Source organism: Pongo pygmaeus, chromosome 6 (genome assembly GCF_028885625.2).
Source record: "Pongo pygmaeus isolate AG05252 chromosome 6, NHGRI_mPonPyg2-v2.0_pri, whole genome shotgun sequence".
In the NCBI taxonomy this organism is placed as follows: Eukaryota; Metazoa; Chordata; class Mammalia; order Primates; family Hominidae; genus Pongo; species Pongo pygmaeus.
In genome coordinates this window covers 143,328,715-143,351,831 of record NC_072379.2, presented here as the reverse complement: position 1 = coordinate 143,351,831, position 23,117 = coordinate 143,328,715, and the positions used below count along the sequence as shown (strand labels likewise).

Sequence of the window (23,117 nt, the reverse complement as noted above, 5' to 3'; positions counted from 1 at the left end):
CACTGTTCACTGTTCCCACACGATCTGTAGCGTTCTTTTGCTTCTCTTCTCTCTTGTCCCCTATATATGTTCTTTTTCTTTTCCTTTTTTGTTTTCTTTTTTGAGACAGTGTCTCCCCCTGTCTCCCAGGCTGGAGTGCAGTGGCGCAATCTTGGCTCACTGCAACCTCTGCCTCCCAGGTTCAAGCAATTCTCATTCCTCAGTCACCAGAATAGCTGAGATTACAGGCGTGCACCACCACACCCAGCCAATTTTTGTATTTTTAGTAGAGATGCAGTTTTGCCACATTGTCCAGGCTGGTCTCGAACTCCTGGCCTCAAGTGATCCACCCACCTCAGCCTCCCAAAGTGCTGGGGTTACGGACATGAGCCACCATGCCTGACTTATCTCTTCTTTTAAGTTTGTTCCTTCACTCAGCCTACTAGTTAACTCCTGTACACGAGTTAATAATTTTTACACAAAATTTCTCAGCGCATGCAACACAACTAACTAAATACCTCTGAGTTGTTATTTAACAGGGAAAGTGCAATTGTGTGAGAATGGACAAGTGTGCTGCTGGGTTTTGGGAATCACTTCTTTGGCTGAACCTTTTTATTTTCTTTTAAATCTTGTGACATATGCCGTTAGTGAGTTTATATAGTTCGGTGTATTAGTCTGCTTTCACACTGCCATAAAGAACTACCCGAGACTGGATAATTTCTAAAGAAAAGAGGTTTAATTGGCTCACAGTTCCACGTGGCTGGAGAGGCCTCAGGAAACTTACAATCATGGTGGAAGCCAAAGGGGAAGCAAGGCACGTTTTACCATGGCAGAGCAGGAGAGAGAGAGCAAAGGGAGAAGTGCTGCACTTTTATAACATCAGATTTCGTGAGAACTCGTTCACTGTCAGCAGAACAGCAAGGGGGAAATCCCTCCCCATGATGCAATCACCTCCCACCAGGCCCCTCCCCTGACATGCGGGGATTACAATTTGACATGAGATTTGGGTGGGGACACAGAGTGAAACTATATCATTTGGTTAAAGAAGTAAGTGGCCTATATTTAACTTTTGGGACTGGGAAAATGAATTAAAATAATTCTTTATTTTACAGATATTAAAGTAATTGTGAAATAAAAGAAAAAATCATCTGATAAAACCACATCTCATAGAAACCCAATGAATGCAACACATCTAAAATTTTATCTGCAAGAAACGAGAGAAGGCTTGCCCTTCTGTCAGTAAAGCACAGATAAAGAGAAAATAATAAACTTTTCTGAATTGAGGCAATAATTGGGCATCAAGAGTCCAGGTGACAACTGAGGCTGGCAGTTCAAATGTCACATCTGTTAGGAATGACTTTCCTTGCACAGTGCTCTCCTCAGGGCACCCTTGACCTCTACGTTCCTCAGGCTGTAAATCAGGGGGTTCAGCATCAGGTTGAAAAAACTGTAAACTAGAAAAAGGACCTTTTGCTGCTCCTCAGGATGGCGGGACTTGGGGGCCATGTACAGGACGATGGCGCTGCCAAAGAAGAGTCCCATCATGCAGAGGTGGGAGGAGCAGGTAGAGAAGGTCTTTCTGTGGCCCTCCCCAAACTGGATCCTCAGGATGGCCGCCAGCATGTGTGAGTAGGAGACCAGCATCAGGCAGAGTGGTCCCACCAGGATGAACACGCAGGCTGCAAAGATGACCACCTGGTTGAGCCAGGTATCAGCACAGGCCAGCCTGAGGACAGACAGGATTTCACAGAAGAAGTGGTTGATTTCATGAGGCCCACAGAAGGGCAGTCTTAGGATGAGGCTCACATGGACCAGAGCCAGGAGGGAGCCACACATCCAGGAAGTGATAGCCAGGGTGATGCAGACTCTCCAGGTCATGATGACGGAATATCGGAGAGGGTGGCAGATAGCCACGTACCGATCGTAGGACATCAGCACCAACAGGAGGCATTCAGTATGTGCAAAACTCAAAAAGAGAAAGGTCTGTGTCATGCAGCCAGCAAAGGAGATGGGCTTGGCTGGATGCAGGAGGTTCATCAGCATCTGGGGCACTGTGCTGCAGGCGTAGGTGATGTCGACGATGGCCAGGTATGAGAGGAAGAAGTACATGGGGGTGCGGAGTCTGGAGTCCAGTGAGATGAGCCCCAGGATGGCCCTGTTCCCCAGCAGGGTGAAGACATAGAAGAGGGAGAAGAGCCCAAAGAGGAGCATCTGAATCCTTGGGCCCAGGAGAAATCCCAGTAGGAGGAACTCTGTGACCATTGTCTGATTTTTCAGCATTTCACTACTAAAAAAAAACAAACAAACATACAACATCAACAAAAAACAAGCAGCTATGTGACACACTTTTTTTAAAGTCTATTTTATTTATTGTTTTATAAATTTTTAGTTTGTGGAAAATTGTTAGTAAATGTCTTTAAGAACTCATTCAGTTATACATAAGTAAAGTTTTACTTGAAAACTTGCTGTTAATTCAAGTCCTTCATATTTGTAACAATCACTATACCTGAAATCCCAAATGCAAGAAATTATTTTTCAAATAGAAAAAGTGTAGCTGACTTCAGCAACAAGAATTGCAATATACTATATAAGTAACCAACAGAAAGAAATTATTGACAAATCAATAATTCAGTTTGGCACTTGACAAATGGCAGCATCGATGAATTAGCAGTAAGATGCTTAGCCTGTGAGTTGGTGGTGTGCTGAATTGATGAATTTGTCTTTTTGACCTTGGATCTTGGATCACAGTTTCCTTAATGAACTTCAACATGGTTTTTGGTGTAAACATTTGTCAGTGCCATTGCAAGAACAAAATAACTTGAGTCTTATCTACTTTAGTGAGATTAAAGTGAGGAAAGGCACTGTTTTTGGCCAGTCCCTAGTTTAATTGTTGTCAATACCAACTGGGATATAAAGGTGTGTTTCCCGAGGATATAAGAGACAGACTTGCATTCTGATAAATAAATTTGTGAAACCCACATGTAACTGATGAGAATAACAATCTAGAGGTGAGACACACGACACCTTCAGGAAACATTGGAGAGTTTGAGGAGCCTCCAGAAGGCCCCTGCGGGTGCTTTGATGAAATCTCTGGGAGGCACAGCAGAAGAATGTGATTCATTCAGTGAGCCCAAGTGTAGTCGGTTGTGTGAGAAAGACTATAGGAAAAAGAAGGCAGGTGACCAATACAGAGTGTAGTCATCAGGCCAGAGGGGCAGCATTTGGCAATGCATCCTTAATGACATTCAGGATAAGAAAAAGGGGAACCAGCTGCACCAGCATCCTAGTCACCTGGTGATTCTATGTCTACAGTCTGGATAGTTGGTTTGGGTAAATAGCCCTAGCTAGTAAAATCTCTAATTAGCCCCTCTTGCTCTGATTTCATATTCATCAATCAACTGTTAGGTAATAATTTATCTTGTTGAGCAGTTATTTCTACAAAGCAGAAATGTGTTGAGTAGTAAAGTTCTTGACTCCTTTTGCAGTCACATTTTGAACTTTAAATACAGGAACATTTAGGTATCCTGACTTACTCATTTTCCTCTTTTGCTTTTGGGTCATATGATGCAGTTCCTGAACAAAATTCCCAAAGCTGGATCTAAAATGTGAGGACCAGACTCTGGGTCAAGGAAACTTCATTGAAGCAAGAACTGGGGAAAGAGACAGATTCCTTTCTAACGGCAACAGATGAGATATCTATTTTCTTATAAGCATTATTGATAGGTGATCAAGTTACCTTGACACAAAAATAATCTAAATGACAGATTAAAAATTCCTCACTTATGACCAGGACTTATTAAATTTTAGGTTGAAAAATTTAGGTAAAAATTTTTCAGCAGGTGCTGTCATATGCACCTGTTGTTCCAGCTACTTGGGAGGCTGAAAGCAGGAGGATAGCTTGAGCCCAGGAGTTCCAGTACAGCCTGGATAACATAGCAAGCCCTCGTCTCACAAAATAACATAAAATAAAAAATTTCTGTGTTTATCAAACTTCCTAAATTTATTTTTTAAGCTTATAAGGCATAGAAAAATATTAGACTGTGAAAGATGTATTCAAACCCACCCACTTATAAAATAATAATGTCCTTTCTCAATTTTTCATTTCCCTCAAAAGGAAGATATAAAGGAAAAAAGAAACACAGTAAAAACCATGATTTTTTGAAGCCAACTGGAAAACATGTGTAAAAGAAGGAAAATAAGGTACCTCATAGTCTGAGTATTCTTTCAGAACAGTAGTCCTGTTTGATTCAGTCTTGATTTCTTTTAAAGAAATGGAGGGGGCATGTTCATTTTTATATCCGTTTAATTGTGTATATTTATACACATTTTCAAATGACATATAAATAAATATGAGCAAATGAATTAATAACTAAGTATTAATGTCCTTATATTAGATCTGGTTTCTTTTGTAGTATAGTCTAGTATAATTATGCCAAGTTCAGCCCCTTCTTCCCAAAGGAAATAAAATGCTACAATTCAGAAGAATTTCATCCCGAATGATCTGAATTAAAATGAAATTTTAAAAATGTGTCAAGAACAACAGGAGGATTCATAAAGTGTTTAAACACTTGAATTTTGAATCACTTCTCTTTTATCTATTTTTTTCTTATTTTATTTGATACCTATGTGACATACTTATTGTTAATTAAAGACAATCAAGAGGAAACCAAACAGAGTAAATTTCTAGGGGGTTGGAAGGAGTGGACTAGGTGATTTTGCTCTACCTTGACACACGTTCTAATTCCAAATGTAGCTTTCAGGCATAGAGATGTACATTAATTTATATACGTACAATTTCAGAATTTAAAAAATGACAGATTATCTAGTTAACACATGGTAAGGAAACTAGAATTTTAAAGTAAATATCGAAAAAGGCATTTGTTTCTTTATATATAAGCAAAACAGCATAACTTTATGGAACCTGCATTTTAAAAAGCAAATCTGAAAATTTAATGATCTGTCAGGTTGTTTTCTAAAATCTTGGGCATGGGTAAAGCAGAATCGCTAAAGTGATTACCTATAGTTAATCTGTAGCTCAGCTGAGCTTCAGGGCTGTTTACTTGTAAGTAACAAGTGAGAAATGAAAACTAATTTATCTTATTGCTTACATAGTTATGAGCCAAGACTTTGCAAAGTTGTCTTATGGAGTCAGAGTTGATAATGTAAGTAAGTTTTCTGGATATAAGAACTATCGTGGACCATGAAGAACTGAGTGTCAGTTTCATGTAACGACCGTCTATTCAATAATCTGCTAAAGGTTGATGACAATTGATCCTACTCTTGAGTGCTTCCTGTGAACTGGGCACTGGAGGAACACAGTATAGCAAGTTAATGGTTCTGAGCTTGTGAAGATTTCATTGTGAAGATGTGCCTCGAGAGGAAAAGCAGAAATAAATAAAAAGGTATACACATTAAACAAAAATCCTATAAAAAGAAAATTTAAAGTATTATTAATTATTACATCGTTTTCCTACTTTGTTACACCACCACCTACCACCTCAGTTCTTTTTTTGTACTCTTTCCATGTGCACCACAAAAACTTATCCTCCAGTCTATGGAAAATCTAATATTTATACATATTTATCTAGTACATTGCAGGTGCCTTATGCCCTCTTTAGTGCCATGCTTAATGAAAGATAAGACATAGATTTAGCATCCATTTGGGTTTATATTCTATTGCATTAAATATATTCTCATAGATTAGCATGTATTGTGGCTGTACTGGCAATAATTAAATGCATAATTTATAAAACAGCTGACATGTATTAATTTTCCTGAGATGTAACATCTCTCCATAATATACTGTGCTATACTTTCCTTTGACTGGGAAAATTATTTCACACATTTTATCAAAATCTATAAAACATAAATTTCTGGCTTTTTTTGTGAGTGTCATCTTTCCCAAAGATATCTCTATCACACAGATATTTCTCCACCAAAGAAACATATATAGCCAAGTCCTAAACACTTTCACATAATTTTCACATCAAATGTGCATCTATTTTTCTCCTGGAACCATTGATATATAATATGAATGATGAGCATATATGTTTAGCCGTAAAATAAATAATTTACTTCCCTTCCCAATACTTAATAAAAAGTGTTAGTAACAGAGTGAGAGTTAACCAAAGCCTAGGTGCTACCACGAGTCTAGGAGGAATTCATGGTAAGTAAAGAAAGGCAACCTGGTTAGCTCCCACATTTGGACTCAAGGATCTCGAAGGGTGGAGCACCGCAAGGTTTCTGGGAGTTTCTGTGGGAGCTGCAGAATCTTTGCTTCTGTTTCTGATTGAAAATGTATCAGAATCCTCAGAAAATGAGATGTTATTCTCTGATGGGCTCAGTCTGGTTGGCAGTTCAGGGTTCTCAGGAGGGGCTGGGCCATGAAACTTCCTACATGCTCACCTCCTCAGGGAAGGAGAGATAAAACAACTGTCTTTCTCAATTTCTGTTCTCAACTCCAGCAGGATGCACAATTAAGAAACACAGACAGCCACAGAGCACACCTCTGAGACAACAATTACCATCCCGGAATACTTGGCATGATTTGAATTTCATGAATACGCACATTGCCCTTGTTCCCCAGTCTCCAGATGGTTCAAGTGAACCTGTCAGGAAGCAGGAACACTGTGACAATGAATAAGCTCCTGGTGTGAACTTCTGGAGCTCAGCCTCTCCCTGATGTAATCTGGGTTCCTTGTGTGGCAGCAGAAATGGGAAGAAAGGACCTGAAATATTAGTTGATTCCAAGTGACCCTCTAACGTTAGAGAGGCAGAGAGCAGACAAGGGAGTCCAAAGTATCCCAGTGGGGCTTATTAGAACCTACCTGAAGGGAACGTTTTTCTAGGGTACAAAACACCAGTGCAAATCCACTGTTGGAAATGTTCTCTAATGTCTATTGAGAAATGGAGAGATTTTAAGTTCAGCTCCTCTCGGGAGGGGAGGAAAGAATCCTCTCCAAGGCAGCTTCCTCTAGCAGTTTCCTGCCTCTTGTGGGATGAGAAGATTTGCTGTCTAAGATATTATCATATTTATTTGTATTTTGCTGAGTTCTTTTACCGGATGTAAGGCAGTCCAAATGTTATTTGGCAATCTCCTATCAATCAATCATGCAATTTAGAAAGAAGTTAGTTCCATACAGTGTGATCTCTGACTTGCTAAGGTTTAGAATAAACTCAGAGGGCAATCTGGCAGAGTTATTAAGGTTTGAGAGTATGCCCATCTGTGCTCTGACTCTACACATCCACCGCGAGAAGAAACATCCATATAAGAACACCAAAAACACTACATGAAAATCTTGTTGCGCAGTAGGCCACCCATCAATATTACAGCTTTTCTTTTTCTTTTGATGTTCCAGGTGACCTGCAGAAAATGTAGAAATCAGGAAACCGACATACAAAAGAAAATGTTAGTAGCAAATGGAAACAACAGTTATAAAAATATAATATGGTATATAGTATAAAAATTATATTATAGTATACTTTTTATAAAATAAAAAATATTGTTTTAAAATTATTTTTATACTATATAAATAGTATAAGAAGTATAAAATAGGCCGGGCAGGATGGCTCATGCCTGTAATCCCAGCACTTTGGGAGGCTGAGGCGGGTGAATCAACTGAGGCCAGGAGTTCGAGACCAGCCTGGCCAACATGGTGAAACCCTGTCTCTACTAAAAATACAAAAATTAGCTCTGCGTGGTGGCACATGCCTGTAGTCCCAGCTACTAAGGAGGCAGAGGCAGGAGAATCGCTTGAACCCAGGAGGCAGAGGTTGCAGTGAGCTGAGATCTCACCACTGCACTTCAGCCTGGGCGATAGAGCAAGACTCCGTCTCAAAAAAAAAAATTATAAAATAGTTTTAGGACACAGTTTTATATCTAACATGATATGACACTCAGTTATTGTGTAAAAAGTTACTTTAAGATATAAAAGTAAATTCTTTGAACTAAGACAATAAGAAATTAAATATAAATGTTTAAGACCAAACTCCAAACTTAAACCTAGAAAAAACATCATCTCGAAATGACATGTTTCCCATGGCATAGGAAGCTGCTACAACTTTTAAGTGTGTAGGTGGTGGATTTTGAAATCTTTCTACATTTTTCTTTTTGGAGAAATTTGGGTTTATCTTGAAAACCCTGAGTTAGAATAATTAGATTGATTTCATTCAGTGGCAAACACAGGAAGATGTATACTGAATCATATTTTTTAAAATCTCAAATTTAGAAGATTGTGAGGTTGAATGAGGTCATCTCCTGAAGCTTCTATAGTAGGAATGCCGATCCATGATGGAGGACAGGGTTGGATTTATTTTCTTTAGATGATCTACCATTGAACATTAGAGACAGGGTCCCTCACGGTCTGTATCCAAACAGACCCCGGATTTTTACAGACTGATCGAGGCATAATGCTCAGAACTACATCTCTTTAGAGGCTCACTTTGCAAGGAAAACAAAAATCATTCTGCCCTAGAAGGGGGCTGTAGGAAGTATTTACAATGAGCCAATTAATATCAAGATCTCCTGTTCCAGGAAACTGTTACTAAGTATTACCAAGGAAATTTTTTATTTATTTATTTATTTTTTATTATTATTATACTTTAAGTTTTAGGGTACATGTGCACAATGTGTAGGTTAGTTACATATGTATACATGTGCCTGCTGGTGTGCTGCACCCATTAACTTGCCATTTAGCATTAGAAATTTTATGTGCTCACATAAGTTTAGAAAACACTGGCTTAAAGCTGGAATAGAATTCTTTCCTAGAGAAATTTTTACAGCGTTCACTATGCTAATATGAATTGTGATCCCTAGACAGAGGCATGTGATGTGAAGTAAGTCTCAAACTTATTTGACTACAGAACTTATTTTTAAAGTCCTCTGAAGGGACCAGTGTTTTGAGGAAAACATTATGGGAGGCATAGGACTGGCTTAAAAGCTAATGAGGATATTTTAAGGGGTATTGTCCTGCTGTGGAGTAGCTGCAGCACAATTTGAAGAGATAAATTTCTAGAATTTCATCCCACATGTGCTGAAATCAGTTATTTAAAGGTAGGGCAGGAGATAGCTCCATTTTAAATAAATGTCTCAGATAATTCTCATGTCTATTGAGGGCAGAGGTCCCACCAGTACATAGTTGGGTTAAGAACCGCTCAACGATGTAACTTCCTAGGTCACTGTCAGTCACAACGCCATAATCCTTTTCATAAAGCCCTTTCTACTCCCAGCAATCTCTTCAAAGTATTCTTCACTTCTGAGTTCCTAAGACTATAGATAAGGGGATTGAGCATGGGATTAAAGAGGCTGTGAAACAGCAAGAGATATTTCTTCTGCTCCTTGGGGTTCCCATGTCTGGGTCCAACATACATGATAATGGCTGTGCCATAAAAGAGTCCAACCACACAGAGGTGGGAGAAGCAGGTGGAGAAGGCTTTCCTCTGACCTTCCCTTGATTGGATCTGAAGGATAGAACAGAGGATGCACATATATGAAACTACAATTGTGGACAAGGGTCCCAGCAGCCCAGAAATTGCTCTGGCCAAGACCATGTTCTCATTGATGTGGGTATCTGCACAGGCAAGTTTGAGAACAGCCAAGATTTCACAAAAAAAGTGATAAATTTTCTGGGGCCTACAGAAGGGTAAAGGTAGAAGTAACACAAGATGAATCAAGGATAAAAGGACTCCAATGGTCCAGGAAGTCACCACGAGGGTGATGCAGGCTCTCCACGTCATGATGGCCAAATATCGGAGGGGGTGGCAGATGGCCACGTACCGATCCTAGGACATCACCACCAGGAGGAGACATTTTGTGACAGCAAAAGTGGAAAAGAGAAAGGTCTGCGTCATGCAGCCCGCAAAGGAGATGGGCTTGGCTGGATGCAGGAGGTTCACCAGCATCTGGGGCACCGTGTTGCAGGCGTAGGCGATGTCAACGACCGCCAGGTGTGAGAGGAAGAAGTACATGGGGGTGTGCAGTCTGGAGTCCAGTGAGATGAGCCCCAGGATGGTCCCGTTCCCCAGCAGTGTGAAGACATAGAACAGGGAGAAGATCCCAAAGAGGAGCATCTGAATCCTTGGGCCAACGGGAAATCCCAGTAGGAGGAACTCTGTGATGCATGTTATATTGTCTCCGATATCCCTACGACAGAGGAAATCAAGTTAATGCTCATGGTTTAGGAGAAGTGTTTAAAAACAGATTCATTTTAACTTGTTCGGCATTCTTTGGTGAAGTAGAAAAGTGTTCAGACAGCTGCAGTGAGTTTTTGTGTTTTTAAATGAATGCTTCAAGACCATTTGGTAACGCTAAAATAAATGTTTAAAAAATATATGCAGGCCGGGCGCGGTAGCTCACGCCTGTAATCCCAGCACTTTGGGAGGCCAAGGTAGGCAGATTGCCTGAGTTCAGGAGTTCGAGACCAGCATTGACAAACAGTGAAACCCCATTTCTACTAAAAACACAAAAAATTAGCCGGGCTTGGCGGCATGCACCCGTAGTCCCAGCTACTCGGGAGGCTGAGGCAGGAGAATTGCTTGATCCCAGGAGGCAGAGCTTGCAGTGAGCCGAGATTGCACCACTGCACTCCAGCCTGGGCAACGGAGCGAGACTCCGTCTCCAAAATAAAAGCAAAAACAAAAACAAACAAACAAACAAAGAAAAAATGTGTGCACACATATACATAGGTTTCTTTTTTATTTTGTTAATTTTTTAATAAAGGCTAAAATTTCATTTATTTAGAATGTGGTCACATGTTAATATATTCTTTTGGTCTTTTTTTAAAAAAAAATTTGGCTCAGGCCTCTCAGGGATGAATGTCACATGTTAATCTAATACACAGTTTTTGTTTGATTCAGCGAGCTATCTCATATCCTTCAAATAAATTCTTTTCCTTGGTCATATTATTCAGAGTTTTTCTCTGCTATGTTTCAGAAATAATGAACACTAACTGATACACATGTCAAAGTCTAAAAACCGCATTAAGTTTAATCTTAAAGTGGAAGGTTTAATTAAGGGCAGGCTATACTAAGGTTAGACATACCATCAGCCAAATACATCCGTGGTCATTCACCTCTTAAACTTTCCACTCTTGCACTGATCGTCACCCTCCACAGCAAATATCTCACAAAATCTTTTCTTATCCAAGTGTAAAGACATATTTTTTAACTCAGAATCTTATTTTTTGTTATTTAGTTTTCCACAATATTTAGATGAGCATTTATGTGAATGACTGAATAGATTTTCACTGTGTCATTATCTAAACACGAAAACAGGATCACTAGCTTTTGTTGGATTTGGGCTTACTATTGATAAACACTCTAGAATACATAGTTTTAAGCATTGTCTATGCAGGTGATTGGCAATAGTTCGATGAATTTATGAGGAAAGCTGCAGAAAGAGTCTCTGAATTCTCTGATTGAACTCAGGCCTCCTTGATCCCACAATTAAAATGTTAGCATAAGCATGATATTGTCATTTTTGCTTAAATCTTATTCTCATTTTTTATGTAAAATTATATTGTCTTGGAGATAGCAAGGATGAGCAATAATCCTCCATTTAAATGTTCATAAAATTATAAATTTAATCCTGCAAAACTGACTAAAAAGTTTTTCATTTGCATTGAACTTTTCCTACCACCGTTCCAAGGATAAGTGTCATGCTCATGCTGAAGAAAATAAAATAATTTGCAGTTATTTATTGATTTCTTATCATTTATTTCATGTTGTCCTGAGATTGGATCTAAACTTTGAGCTCCTAATCATTGCTGAGATTGTGTAGCCTCATAAGATTGTGTATAATAAGTAAACAAGCGTCTGTACACTTGTTAACTTGACGGGCTTCTGTATGTGATACTTTAAGCCGTTTTAAAAATAATGTGCCTGGCTATGCTTGGTGGCTCGTGCCTGTAATCGAAGCACTTTGGGAGGCTGAGGAAGGAGGTTCGCTGGAATCCAGGAGTTTGAAACCAGCCTGGGAAACATAGAGACCTCATCTATTCCAAAAAATTTTTAAAATAGTAATTATGTGAAAAAAAAATTTTAAAGAAAAAAAGTGCTGGTCTTTTTTGTTAACGTTAAACATTTACCAGAGTCACTTGCACACAGATATTTCTTGAACTTAAAAAAAGCTACCAGCCAAAATAACCATTAACGTATTGATTGCTTTAATATATTAATATACTGATAGATAATATGCTGATATCTATTAATATATTTTACTCATATTATCCTATTATCTAAAACTATTGGTGAGCAAAATTTGAGCATTAAGAGAGTAGAAATGTACCTTTGCATGATATTAAAGTGTGACGGTAAAAGCAAACAAACAATGAAAATGACCTTAAATTATATTTGACCAGAACTCACAAAGTCAGTTAGGAAATCCAGGTGTCTAGAGATGATTGCTGTGTAAGAACCTAGATAATCTTCATATAGAAAAGGCAAACATTTCTACAGTGTGGCTGAGTTTACTGATGGTGCTGGGAACTCTGTTGCCCATCTGAGAACTGCCAAGGAAGGATCTTGCCTCTTCAAGTGCTTTTGAGAAGGGAAGGTGTTATTAAGTCATCACCTCCGCAGAGTACCTTCCCATTGTCATGAGAGCTTTGTGTAATGCATGAGAAAACAGGCTTCACTTGCACCAGCATGATTTCCCTAGAGACATGAAGAACCCGACCACTGTTATTCTTCTAGGGGCAGAGACCTGAGCCTCTGTCTCATTCTGTCTCTGAGGAAGCCACAGTGATAAAGAGAATGAGATTAAGGCAAGAATAAAAAATGCCTTTGTAACTGAGAGGATGCATATATTATCTAAAGTAATATCCTGGGACCATGTGGCTATCGCAGCTACCAAAATATGTGAATTGGTTAGAGTTTCATGAATATTTATGCTATTCCTTCCCCAGACATTCAGAAAGCACTTGGGAGATGCAAAGATCCATGCCTAGGTTTGTTTGGCGGTAAAATAAAACCTTGACATTAATTCCTGCTGTCATTTCTTTTAGTGTAGTCTGCTTTCCCAAATACCCAGAAGCTGGTGGGAGAATAAACTTGAATTCCAAGGTCATAATCATTAGAACATTTTAGATAGAAACTCAGACCCTTTATTTTTGAGCACCAATCTGTAGATGTTGGAGATTCATTTTAAATAATCTGTGGGGCTCATTGACCTGTCTAGAAGAAGAATGGATAAGGCATAATGATTGAGCAAAATTTACTTTTGGAAATTTTCCTTTTTTTTGATAATATCTGGTCCTGCCCTTATGGGAAGGATAAAGCTCTGTAAAAGCACGGGGCCAGCTCCTGTTTTCTGAACCCTTTCTGTGGATGGGGATGAATCTATGTATTCTACTTGTCAGAGTAGAATGGATTTCTATGTAGAAAGTCATGTCTGTTGTAAGTAGGGACTGTTCTATTTTTTCCATTCTGATCTGTATGTTCTTTAATTATTTTCTTGTCTTATTGCACAGTGTATAACTTTCAGCACTGTTTTGCATAAGGGTGATAAAAGCAGATACAGTTCCTTTATTCTTGAGTTTAGAGAGAAACTATTCAGTTTTTCACCACTAAATAGGTTGTTAGTATAGTATAGCTGTCTCCTACATAACACTTTGGTCAGTTATGGACTGCATATATGAGAGTGGTCCCACAAGATTATAATGGGGGTGAAAAAATCATATTGCCAACTGATGTCATAGCCGTAATCATGTTGTAGCACAATGCATTACTTACATGTCTGTAGGACTGCTGCTGTAAACAATCCTACTGCACTCCCAGTGTGGTATTAAAGCAAACAACTATGCATTTTACTATGCATTTACCACACTCTACTAAACTTTTTGTCATTATTTTATTTTATTTTATTTTGGAGATGGAGTGTTGCTCTGTTGCCCAGGCTGGAGTGCAGTGGTGCAATCTCAGCTCACTGCAACCTCTGCCTCCTGGGTTCAAGTGATTCTTGTGTCTCAGCCTCCCTAGCAGCTGAGATTACAGGTGTGCGACACCATGCTTGGCTAATTTTTTATATTTTTGGTGGAGATGGAGTTTCACCATGTTGGTCCGGGTTTTCTTCAACTCCTGACTGGAGATGATCTGCCTACCTCAGCATCCCAAAGTACTGAGATTACAGGTGTGAGCCACTGTGCCTGGCCTTTGTCATTATTTTAGAGTGTACTCCTTTTACTTATAAGATTTTTTTTTTTTTTTGAGACGGAGTCTCACTCTGTCACTCAGGCTGGAGTGCAGTGGGACCACGTTGGCTCACTGCAACTTCCATCTCCTGGGTTCAAGCAATTCTCCTGCCTCAGCTTCCTGAGTAGCTGGGATTCCAGGCGCCCACTACCATGCCTGGCTAATTTTTTATATTTTTAGTGAGACGGGATTTCACCATATTGCCCAGGCTGGTCTCGAACTCCTGACTTCAGATGATCCACCCACCTCAGCCTCCCAAAGTGCTGATATTACAGGCGTGAGCCACCGCGCCTGGCCTCCTTCCTTTTACTTATAAAAAAAGTTAACTGCTAAACAGTCTCAGGCAAGTCCATCAAGAGGCATTCCAGAAGAAGGCATTGCTATCATAGGAGACGACAGCCTCATGCAGCTCTTACCCGTGAAGACATTTCAGTGGGACAAGATGTGGAGGTGGAAGACTTATATCGATGATCTTGATACTAGGTAGACTTAGGCTGATGTGTGTATTTGTGTCTTAGTTTTTAATAAAAAATTTTAAAAGCAAACAATAAAATTAAAAAATTTCACAAGTAGAAAAATGTTTGTAGAACAAAGATATAAAAAAGGAAAATCTTTTGTACAGCTTCATAATACTTGTGTTTTAAGTTGTGTTATTACAAAGTAGAATCAAATTGCTATTAAAAATTAAAAAGTTTATAAAGTAAAATTATAGTAAGCTAAGGTTAATTTATTGTGGAAGAAAGAAAAATGTTTTAATAAATTCAGTGTAGCCTAAGTGTACAGTGTTTATAAAGTCTACAGTATCGTACAGTAATGTCCTAGGCCTTCATATACACTCACCACTCACTCTCTCACTTGCCTAGGCAACTTCCAGTCCTGCAAACTCCATTTATGGTAAGTGCCCTATACAGCTGTGCCATTTAAAAAATCTTTTATGTTATATTTTTTACTGTACATTTTATGCATTTAGATATGCTTAGATACATAAATACCATAGTTGGTGAGTATTACCAAATTGTTACCATAAATGTTAACACTTACTGTGTTATAAATGCCTATAGTATTCAGTACAGTAATATGCTGCACAGTTTGTCTCCTAGGAGCGATGAGCTATTCCATATAGCTTAGGTGTATAGTGGCTACTATATATACCATCTAGGTTTGTGTAAGTACACTCTACGATGTTTGCACAATGTCAAAATCACTTGACCACACATTTCTCAGAACGTATCCGCATCGTTAAACAACATGTGATTGTATAATGTTAGCTTTTTGTAGATGCTTTTTATCAAGTGGATGAAGTTTCCTCTATTCCTGCTTTATAGAGAGCTTTTTATCATGAATGGATATAGAAATGTGTTAAATGTTTATTATGCATCAACTGATATAACGTAACTTTCCTTCTTTTGTTTGTTAACACGATGGATTATTTTGATGGACTTTTTGAGATTTAATCAGGTTTGTTTTTCTGGAAACAATCCCCCTCTGGACATGGGTAAATTTTGAAAAATATACTGTAGAACTCTATTTATTAAGTAAGTTATACACATCTTTATATATATATATATATATATGTATATATGTGTGTATGTGTGTATACCCACACACACACACGCACACACACTCTCTCTCTCTCTCTCTCACTCCTGGTTTTGGTATCACTGTAATAATAGCTTCAAAAAATAAATTGTGAAATGCTCTCTCTTTTACTGTTTTCTGGAAAAGATTGTGTAGAATTGGTGTTAACTTTTTAAAAACATGTTAGAATTCTTCAGTGAAACCATCTAAACATAAATATTTCTTTTTTGGTAGTTTAAAATTATGAATTCTATTTTCTTAATGGTTATAGAGTTATTCAAATGATCTATTCATGCCTGTTGAGTTGAGTTAGTTTGTGTTGCAGGAGGAACACTGCATTTTGTCCATTTTGTCTAAGTTGTCTAATTTATGTGTGTGGAGTTGTTTGTAATATTCCTTGATTGTCCTTTGTTATGTGGGGTGTCTGTAGTGATATCGCCTGTTTCATTATGATATTTAAAATTTGTGATTTTTCCTTTTAATTTCTGCTTGAGTTTGCTAAATTTTATTAATCTTTTAACAGAGCTATCTCTTTGTTTCATTGATTTAACTATTTTTTTTCTCTTTTAAATGTAAGTGTTTTCTGTTCTTATCTTCATTAATCCCCACCCTCTACTTGCTTTGAGTTTATTCTGCTCTTCTTTTTCTAGGTTCCTGAGGTAGGAATCTATTGCTCACTCGAGACTTTTCCTCTTTACTAATGCATGCATTTATTGCTATAAGTTTCCTTCTCAGTAATTTGATATATCACAATTTCATGTTTATCCAGTTCAATGTATTTTTAAATTTTTTCCTTGAGACTTCTTTGACTGATAGATTATTTAGAAGTGTGTTTTGAAATTTCTAAGTGTTTGGGAACTTTCATATCTCTCTTATGCTGATTTCCAATTGGATTCCCTACAATGGTTTCTGGTTTTCACCTGCTCTGGATGATTACTATCTCTTTTAAATTTGTTCTGGTGAGTTTTAGGGCCTAGGATAGCTCTATCTCGCCATGTGTTTCATCAGCACTCAAAAAATATGTGTATTCTGCTGTTGTTGTGTGGAATATTCTGTAAATGCCAAATAGATTCTTTTGGTTAATGGCATTTTGAGTTGTTTCATATTCTTATTGATTTTCTTTTTTTTCCTCTTTTTAAAAATATGAAATGCTTCACAAAATTTTGTGTAATCTATATGCAAGAACTGTTTTAATCTTGTCTGCATCATTCTGATTTTAGAAAGTGCTGCCAAAGCCAACACTCCTTGCTGATTTTCTGTCTAGTTCCATCAGTTATTGAAAAAGGCATGAGGAAATTTCTAACTATAATTGTGGATTCATCTATATCTCCTTTCAGTTCTGGCAGTTTTTTTAAAAAATCAACTAAAGTTTATTTAATTAAGCATGAAGTTACTTTCACATTTATCTACAACCACAGTGAATACAGTTCTTGGCATGAAGACACCACAACCTTTAGAATTTAAAGCCTCCCCACCTGCAAGATTACATATATAAAACTCCCACTATTGTTTCTCTAAGAGTGGATTAGTTCACCAAATTAAAAGTTATATGATCTAGAATATAATAAAATGGAAATGATTTACTCATAAGATTCATATTTAAAACATCTTTATTTACAAAATACTATCCTGAGAACTATAATTCACTTAAACTTCAATTTGAGAAAGGTGTAATCATTTAAGTAACAGCAGTTACTTAAACTGAAAATGAGATCAGTCAAAATTACTTTTGAAGAAAGCAAAAATATTGTCAGTCAGGTTTCTTGCTGTGGTTCTGGATGTTCAGTAGCAGGCTCCTTTGAAGGCGGAATCAACCCTGAAGGGAACACGCTTCTACCTTCAGAATGTGGGGTTGGGGTAAAATCCAGGTGTCGGACGAAGGTAAGGAGGTAAACCCCTCGGTGGATAGATGTTTCTCATTGCAAATGGAGCATGTGGTGGACCTGGAAAATCCCTTGGTGGAAAATAACCTCGAAAAGCTCCAAACATGGTTCCTGGAGGAGGTGGGGGGAAAGGAGGTCCTCTTCTCATGAACGGGCCCCTTGTATCCACTGGAAACAATGGACCGCTGATCGGAGCAAGAGGTGGAGGAATAAAGCTGGGGCCAGTTGCTTCATTGTCAGCAGGGAGAGATGAATCAGGCACATTTAAATTACTAAGATCATCTTTGGCATCATTTCTACTGGATTCCATTTCTGAAGGCATTGACCCATCCGTTTTATCCAAAGCAGTCATTTTAAAACTTCTGGGTTCTTCTGGTCCAGACAGTCTATCAGAATTAGAATAAAATCTGTCTTCCCTTTGTGGAGGAAGAGCTGAATCAGGATATGATTGCCCTGGTGGAGGAAACATCATCCTACAGTCCTGTTCCACCGGAGATGACAGGGACCCAGTGTCAGAAGGAGCCCTGTGAGGATCCATTAACCTGTCACAGCTTGGTTCTCCTCTTTCATTGGTAATCTGATGGTCCAGGGGATTCCCTTGGCTGCTTGGGCCTCTTCCTCCTCCCCCTGGAAGCACAGGTGAGAGCCTGAGTGGATCCTCCAGCAAAGTCTGAGGAGAGGGAAAAGCTCTCGGTTCAGATGAAGGCCGACCCAATGGTGAGGGACTACATGGGGAATGCTCTCTGCCAAATGCTGTATTTGAAACATCGAGTGCATTAGGATCTTTTTCTAAAAGTTCAAATTTCAACTCTGTTTCAGTTAATTTTTGTTTGTTGTGAGCATTTTCTTTCCTTAAATCATTGAGGTTTCTTTCAGCAGTCCGAGCTGCCAACCAATTATCATGTGCTCTTTTCTCGTAGGAAATAACCTGCTTCTGATAAAAATGAACAGTTCTCTCCAACTCTTCTTCAAGATCTTTGGCTAGCTTTCTATAGGTCTCCAGCTCTTCGGTGGCATGGCTGATCTTTTCTTCCACTTTAGAAAGCTTCTTTTCTTCCTCTATTCGGTAATTTTCCTCTACTGTTAAGTTCCTGTGGATTGTCATTTCATTTTCTTGATATAATTCAGTCATTATTTTAAGTTTCTCTTGAAGCTTCTGATTCTCACTTTCAAAATATATGTTTTCTGATTGCAAAGATGCTTGTTGAGTCTGAAGATTTTTAATATGCTCTGTAAGTTCTTCGTTTGTTTTGTCCACTTCAGATAACTGAATAATAACGTGGTTTCTTTCTCCTTCTAAGGTTTTTAAAGAAACATTTAACTTAGCAGCATGAGTCAGTTTCTTCAAAGCTCCTTTTGGAGGATCATCTAAGTAAGCACCATTTTCCGATTGACTGTTCACTTCTAATTCCAAGTTATCATCATCCGTTGTGTCTTCTTCAAGCACAGCAGCCTGATCTTTCATCTTTAGCAAGTGTCCAGTCAGAGTCTTGATGTGATTTTCTTTATCATTCAGAACTTGTTCTGCGTGTACTTTGGAGTCTTCAAATGTTATTTTCTGTTTATTAAGTTCACTCACTTGTTCTTTCCATACTTCAGCTTCTTGCAAAAGCTGTTTCTGGCTTTCCTGAAGTTGAGAATTTTCATTCAAAGCATCTTTTATTGCTATCGCCCATCGTTCTTCGCTCATTTTAAACATCTCGCAGATGATTTTGGCTTCAGCTATTTGTGATTTGAGGGATTTTGACTCATCTTCTAGAGACTGTATCCTTTTTGAAATATCTGCCATCAATTCATCTTGTTGAGAATGTTTCGATTTCTCTTCTTTTAAGTCTTTTTCTAGACAGAGGATTTCATCCTCAAGTTCAGAATTGGACCTGTTCAGCTTTTCACAGGTTGCCTCCAAACTTCGTGCTTCTGCTGCCGCCTTCTCAAAGCTGGCATCCTCTAAAGATGACTCTACTTCATAGCCTTCATACTCTTTTTGAATAAGGCTAAACTTTTCAAGTAGTTTACATTTTTCTTCAATTAGTCCAGAAAGCGTTGCACCAAGTTTTTGCTCTCTTCCCACATAAAGCCGACTTCTAACCGATCTAAAACTTCTCCACAGAAAAAGGAGAACAACAAAAAATCCAATAACAGCTGCACATACCACCAATTCCGATGGGAAACCATAAGGATTCGAATCTGGTCTCATACTCTCAGGTAGTGCTGCCACAACTCTGCGTAGCTCCTCTAGGACCAGCCCCAGGTAGGGCTGAGGGGTAGCACCGGGCTCCTCCATAGCGCCGAGGCTGCTCTGGCGGTCACCGCAGTAACACTGGCCACAACAAGCGGTGGAGAACACGCAGCCTTGGGTCTGGAACCGGAATCCGCACGCGGCAACCAACCGGAGCGGACCACTGCGGAGCCGGCTGCGGGGGGGAGCTGGGGAACGCGGGCACCCACAGGCCTCACAGGCCCATGCTGCCCCCCACCACCTCCCCCGGCCCCCTTGTTACACTTTACATCCTGAGGCAGCGCTGGTCTGAGCCCGACCCGCCTCAGTTCTGGCAGTTTTCACATCACGTATTTTGAAGCTCTATTTTTTGGTGAATACACTTTAAAAATTGCTGTCTTCATGGATTAAACCTTTGATCATTTTGTAATCTCTCTGTTTCTGGTAATTTTCTTTGCTTTATCTGATATACATACAGGCACTCTTGCTTTCCTTTCATTAATGTTTGTGTAATATATCTTTTTTCATCCTTTTAATTTGGCCTGCCCTGTATTGGTAAAATTCAAGCGAGTTTCTTGTACACAGCATACAAGAAACATATAAGAAAGGGTCATACTTTTAAATACACTCTTCTATTATCTGTCTCTTGGTAGACCATTCATAATTAAATGAATTATTGATACTTTAATGCATAAGCCTGACATTTTTTGTTTTCTCTCTCAACTCTTGTTTCTCTGCTTATTTTTCATGACTTCCTGTGGGTTACTTGAACATTTGTTTTAGAATCCCATTTTGTTATTCATAGTGTTTATAGTGTATCTTCTTTTTTATGGTTTTTTTGGTTGCATTTTATAACTTAGTGGTTGCATTTTATACCTTAGTGTATATTCGTTTATATAAACATTATCACATTCAATTGGTATCATCTTTATTCCAGTCTGAGTGAAGTATAGCAACCCTCTGTCATATTATATCTCTTTACCCTATCAAATTTGTGGTATAATTGTCTTACATACGTTTAGAATAACGCTAGACAATGCTATGATTTTTGCTTGAAACATCAAACATAATTTAGGAAATTGGAATCTATGACAATAAAGTGAGCATTTTAAAGCTTCCAGAAAGAAATCTGACACAACCTGTTTTGTCTTTCACTTTTTCTTTCTTTCCTTTATATTGATCATAGATGTTATGATGCCATATCTATTAACTCCAATACCTGGATTATCTATGAGTTTGTTTTTAATAACTGATTTATTTCTTATCAGTCTGTTTTACTTGCTTTTTTGTATATTTGGTATTTTTTTAAGCATGCTGAATTTATGAATAATATGATATAGAAATACTCAAGAATTTTGAATTTTTTTCTGGGCAGAATTTGTAATTCCTTGTAGATTATCTTGCTGCTCTCAAGACCTAGTTTTAAGCTGTGTTATGGTAATTATATTTTATTTTCGTCTTAGAACATATGTCTCACTCCTGGGATACCAATTGACTTAGGAGAGGGATACACCTCTCCTAAGAGAATTTTTAGGTCCCACTGAGTTTCTCAGTTGTTTACCAACATTTCCCCATCTGGCTGGATCTGAACCCCAGTAGCTTTCCAGGAAGTTCAGTCCCTGATGATCTCTTCTGCTTTCTGTATCCCAGCAGTTGCTTTCTCCTAGGTCTCCCCTCTTCTTAGCCAACTCTCACATAGCTAAGGAGTCACAGAAGGACCAAAATGGTATTTACACACCCATTTCTAGGTTCTTTCTCTTTCCCATATGGTACATTGACCCCCAATTCCCAACCAATTTAGCAGCTTTGAACTCTATTCATTGCTTCTTTTGGTTCCCAAGACCACTAACCCCTGGTTGGGTCCATTTTCCTGTACCAAGGTCAGGAAGATGCCTTTCTGGAAAATCCTGGCAAATGTGGTACTAACCTCATGTGCCTCACCTTCCTTAAAGATCTCATACCTGACTTGCTACAACAATGTTCTTCAATCCTGCTGATACGGTTTGGCTGTGTCCCTACCCAGATCCCATCTTGAATTGTAGCTCCCATAATTCCCACATGTAGCCTTGCCCACTTGAACTATGCTCAGGATCTGGTGAGAGGTAATTGAATCATGGGGGTGGGTCTTTCCCGTGCTGTTCTTGTGATAGTGAATAAGTCTCACGAGATCTTATGGTTTCGCAAAGGGGAGCTCCTCTGCACATGCCCTGTCTCGTCTGCCATGTAAGATGTGCCTTTACTTTTCCTTTGCCTTCCATCATGATTGTGAGGTCTCTGCAGCCATGTGGAACTGTGAGTTCACTAAACCTCTTTCTTTTATAAATTACCCAGTCTTGGGTATGTCTTTATTAGCAGCATGAGAACAGACTAATACACCTGCCAAGAATTTTTTTCTATGTTTTGGCCAGACTGTATAGTTTTTTATGGTGGGAAGGTGAATCTGACACAAGCTATTTGGTGTCAAGTAGCAAGTCACATACTAATTTATTTTTAATGTAAGGCTATACAACCTTCTCTCTATACCTAAATTTTTAATTAAAATACAATAATTAAAATATTACTAAAAATTTCTTAATGATTTTATTTTATGGCGAAAGAAACTCAGTCTGGAATGTAAAGTATGCCTTACAAGTATTTCTCATTTTGCAGGACATTGTCTGGGTGTCCCTCTCCCATGGATGATCATTAGTGTGGTTTACCTTTATGCTTTGAGAAAATAAGTCTGTAGTATGTTACTATATTCTACTATATCTTCAACTTATGATAGGATTATGTTCCAATAAATGCATCGTAAGTTGATAATATTGTAAGTTGATGATGCTTTTTTTTAAAAAAATATAGACTGTTGTGCTGTTGCCCAGGCTGGAGTGCAGTGGCTATTCTCAGGTGTGGTCATAGTACACTATATTCTCAAAGTCTTTGAGCTCAAACAATCCTCCTGCCTCAGCTTCCTGAGGAGCTGGGACTGACTATAGGCACACACCACTATACCTGGCTTGAAGATATGTTTAATAAACCTAACCTACCAAACATCATAGCTTAGCCTAGCCCACCTGAACCATGCTTAGAACACTAACATTAGCCTATAGTTGGGCAAAGTCGTCTTACACAAAGCCTATATTATAGTAAGCTATTGAATATTTCATGTAATTTATTGAATACTGTACTGAAAAGGAAAAACATAATGGTAGCATGAGTACTTGAAATATGGTTTCTACTGAATGCATATCACTTTCCCACCATTGTACAGTTGAAAATCTTAAGTGAAACTA

At 38.5% G+C, this 23,117-nt stretch overlaps 3 protein-coding genes and 1 non-coding gene across 4 annotated transcripts; all 4 read right to left on the bottom strand.

The window, feature by feature from the left end:
- Nucleotides 1-1,132: 1,132 nt before the first annotated feature.
- On the bottom strand, nt 1,133-2,394 carry LOC129040830 (olfactory receptor 2A1/2A42-like). Its single transcript, XM_054495655.1, has one exon. It carries the CDS (start codon nt 2,293-2,295, stop codon nt 1,327-1,329), a length of 969 nt encoding a protein of 322 aa, XP_054351630.1. The 5' UTR covers nt 2,296-2,394; the 3' UTR covers nt 1,133-1,326.
- Nucleotides 2,395-9,183: 6,789 nt separating this feature from the next.
- On the bottom strand, nt 9,184-11,134 carry LOC129041650 (olfactory receptor 2A7). The gene is given in 2 exon segments (XM_054497087.1): nt 9,184-10,120; nt 11,049-11,134. Coding segments are annotated over 2 exon segments (1,023 nt in total).
- Nucleotides 11,135-16,881: 5,747 nt separating this feature from the next.
- On the bottom strand, nt 16,882-16,984 carry LOC129041794 (U6 spliceosomal RNA). Its single transcript, XR_008503940.1, has one exon. It is a non-coding gene; the product is annotated as a U6 spliceosomal RNA (small nuclear RNA).
- A 514-nt stretch (nt 16,985-17,498) lies between these two features.
- Nucleotides 17,499-19,947, bottom strand: LOC129040468 (cTAGE family member 9-like). Its single transcript, XM_054495053.1, is given in 2 exon segments — nt 17,499-17,601; nt 17,603-19,947. Coding segments are annotated over 2 exon segments (2,412 nt in total). The 5' UTR covers nt 19,912-19,947.
- Between the last annotated feature and the right edge of the window lie 3,170 nt (nt 19,948-23,117).

What these genes read in the sequence shown, in the direction of transcription:
- LOC129040830 (XM_054495655.1), bottom strand. Translation starts at nt 2,295, where the DNA reads ATGTTGTATGTTTGTTTGTTTTTTTTTAGTAGTGAAATGCTGAAAAAT.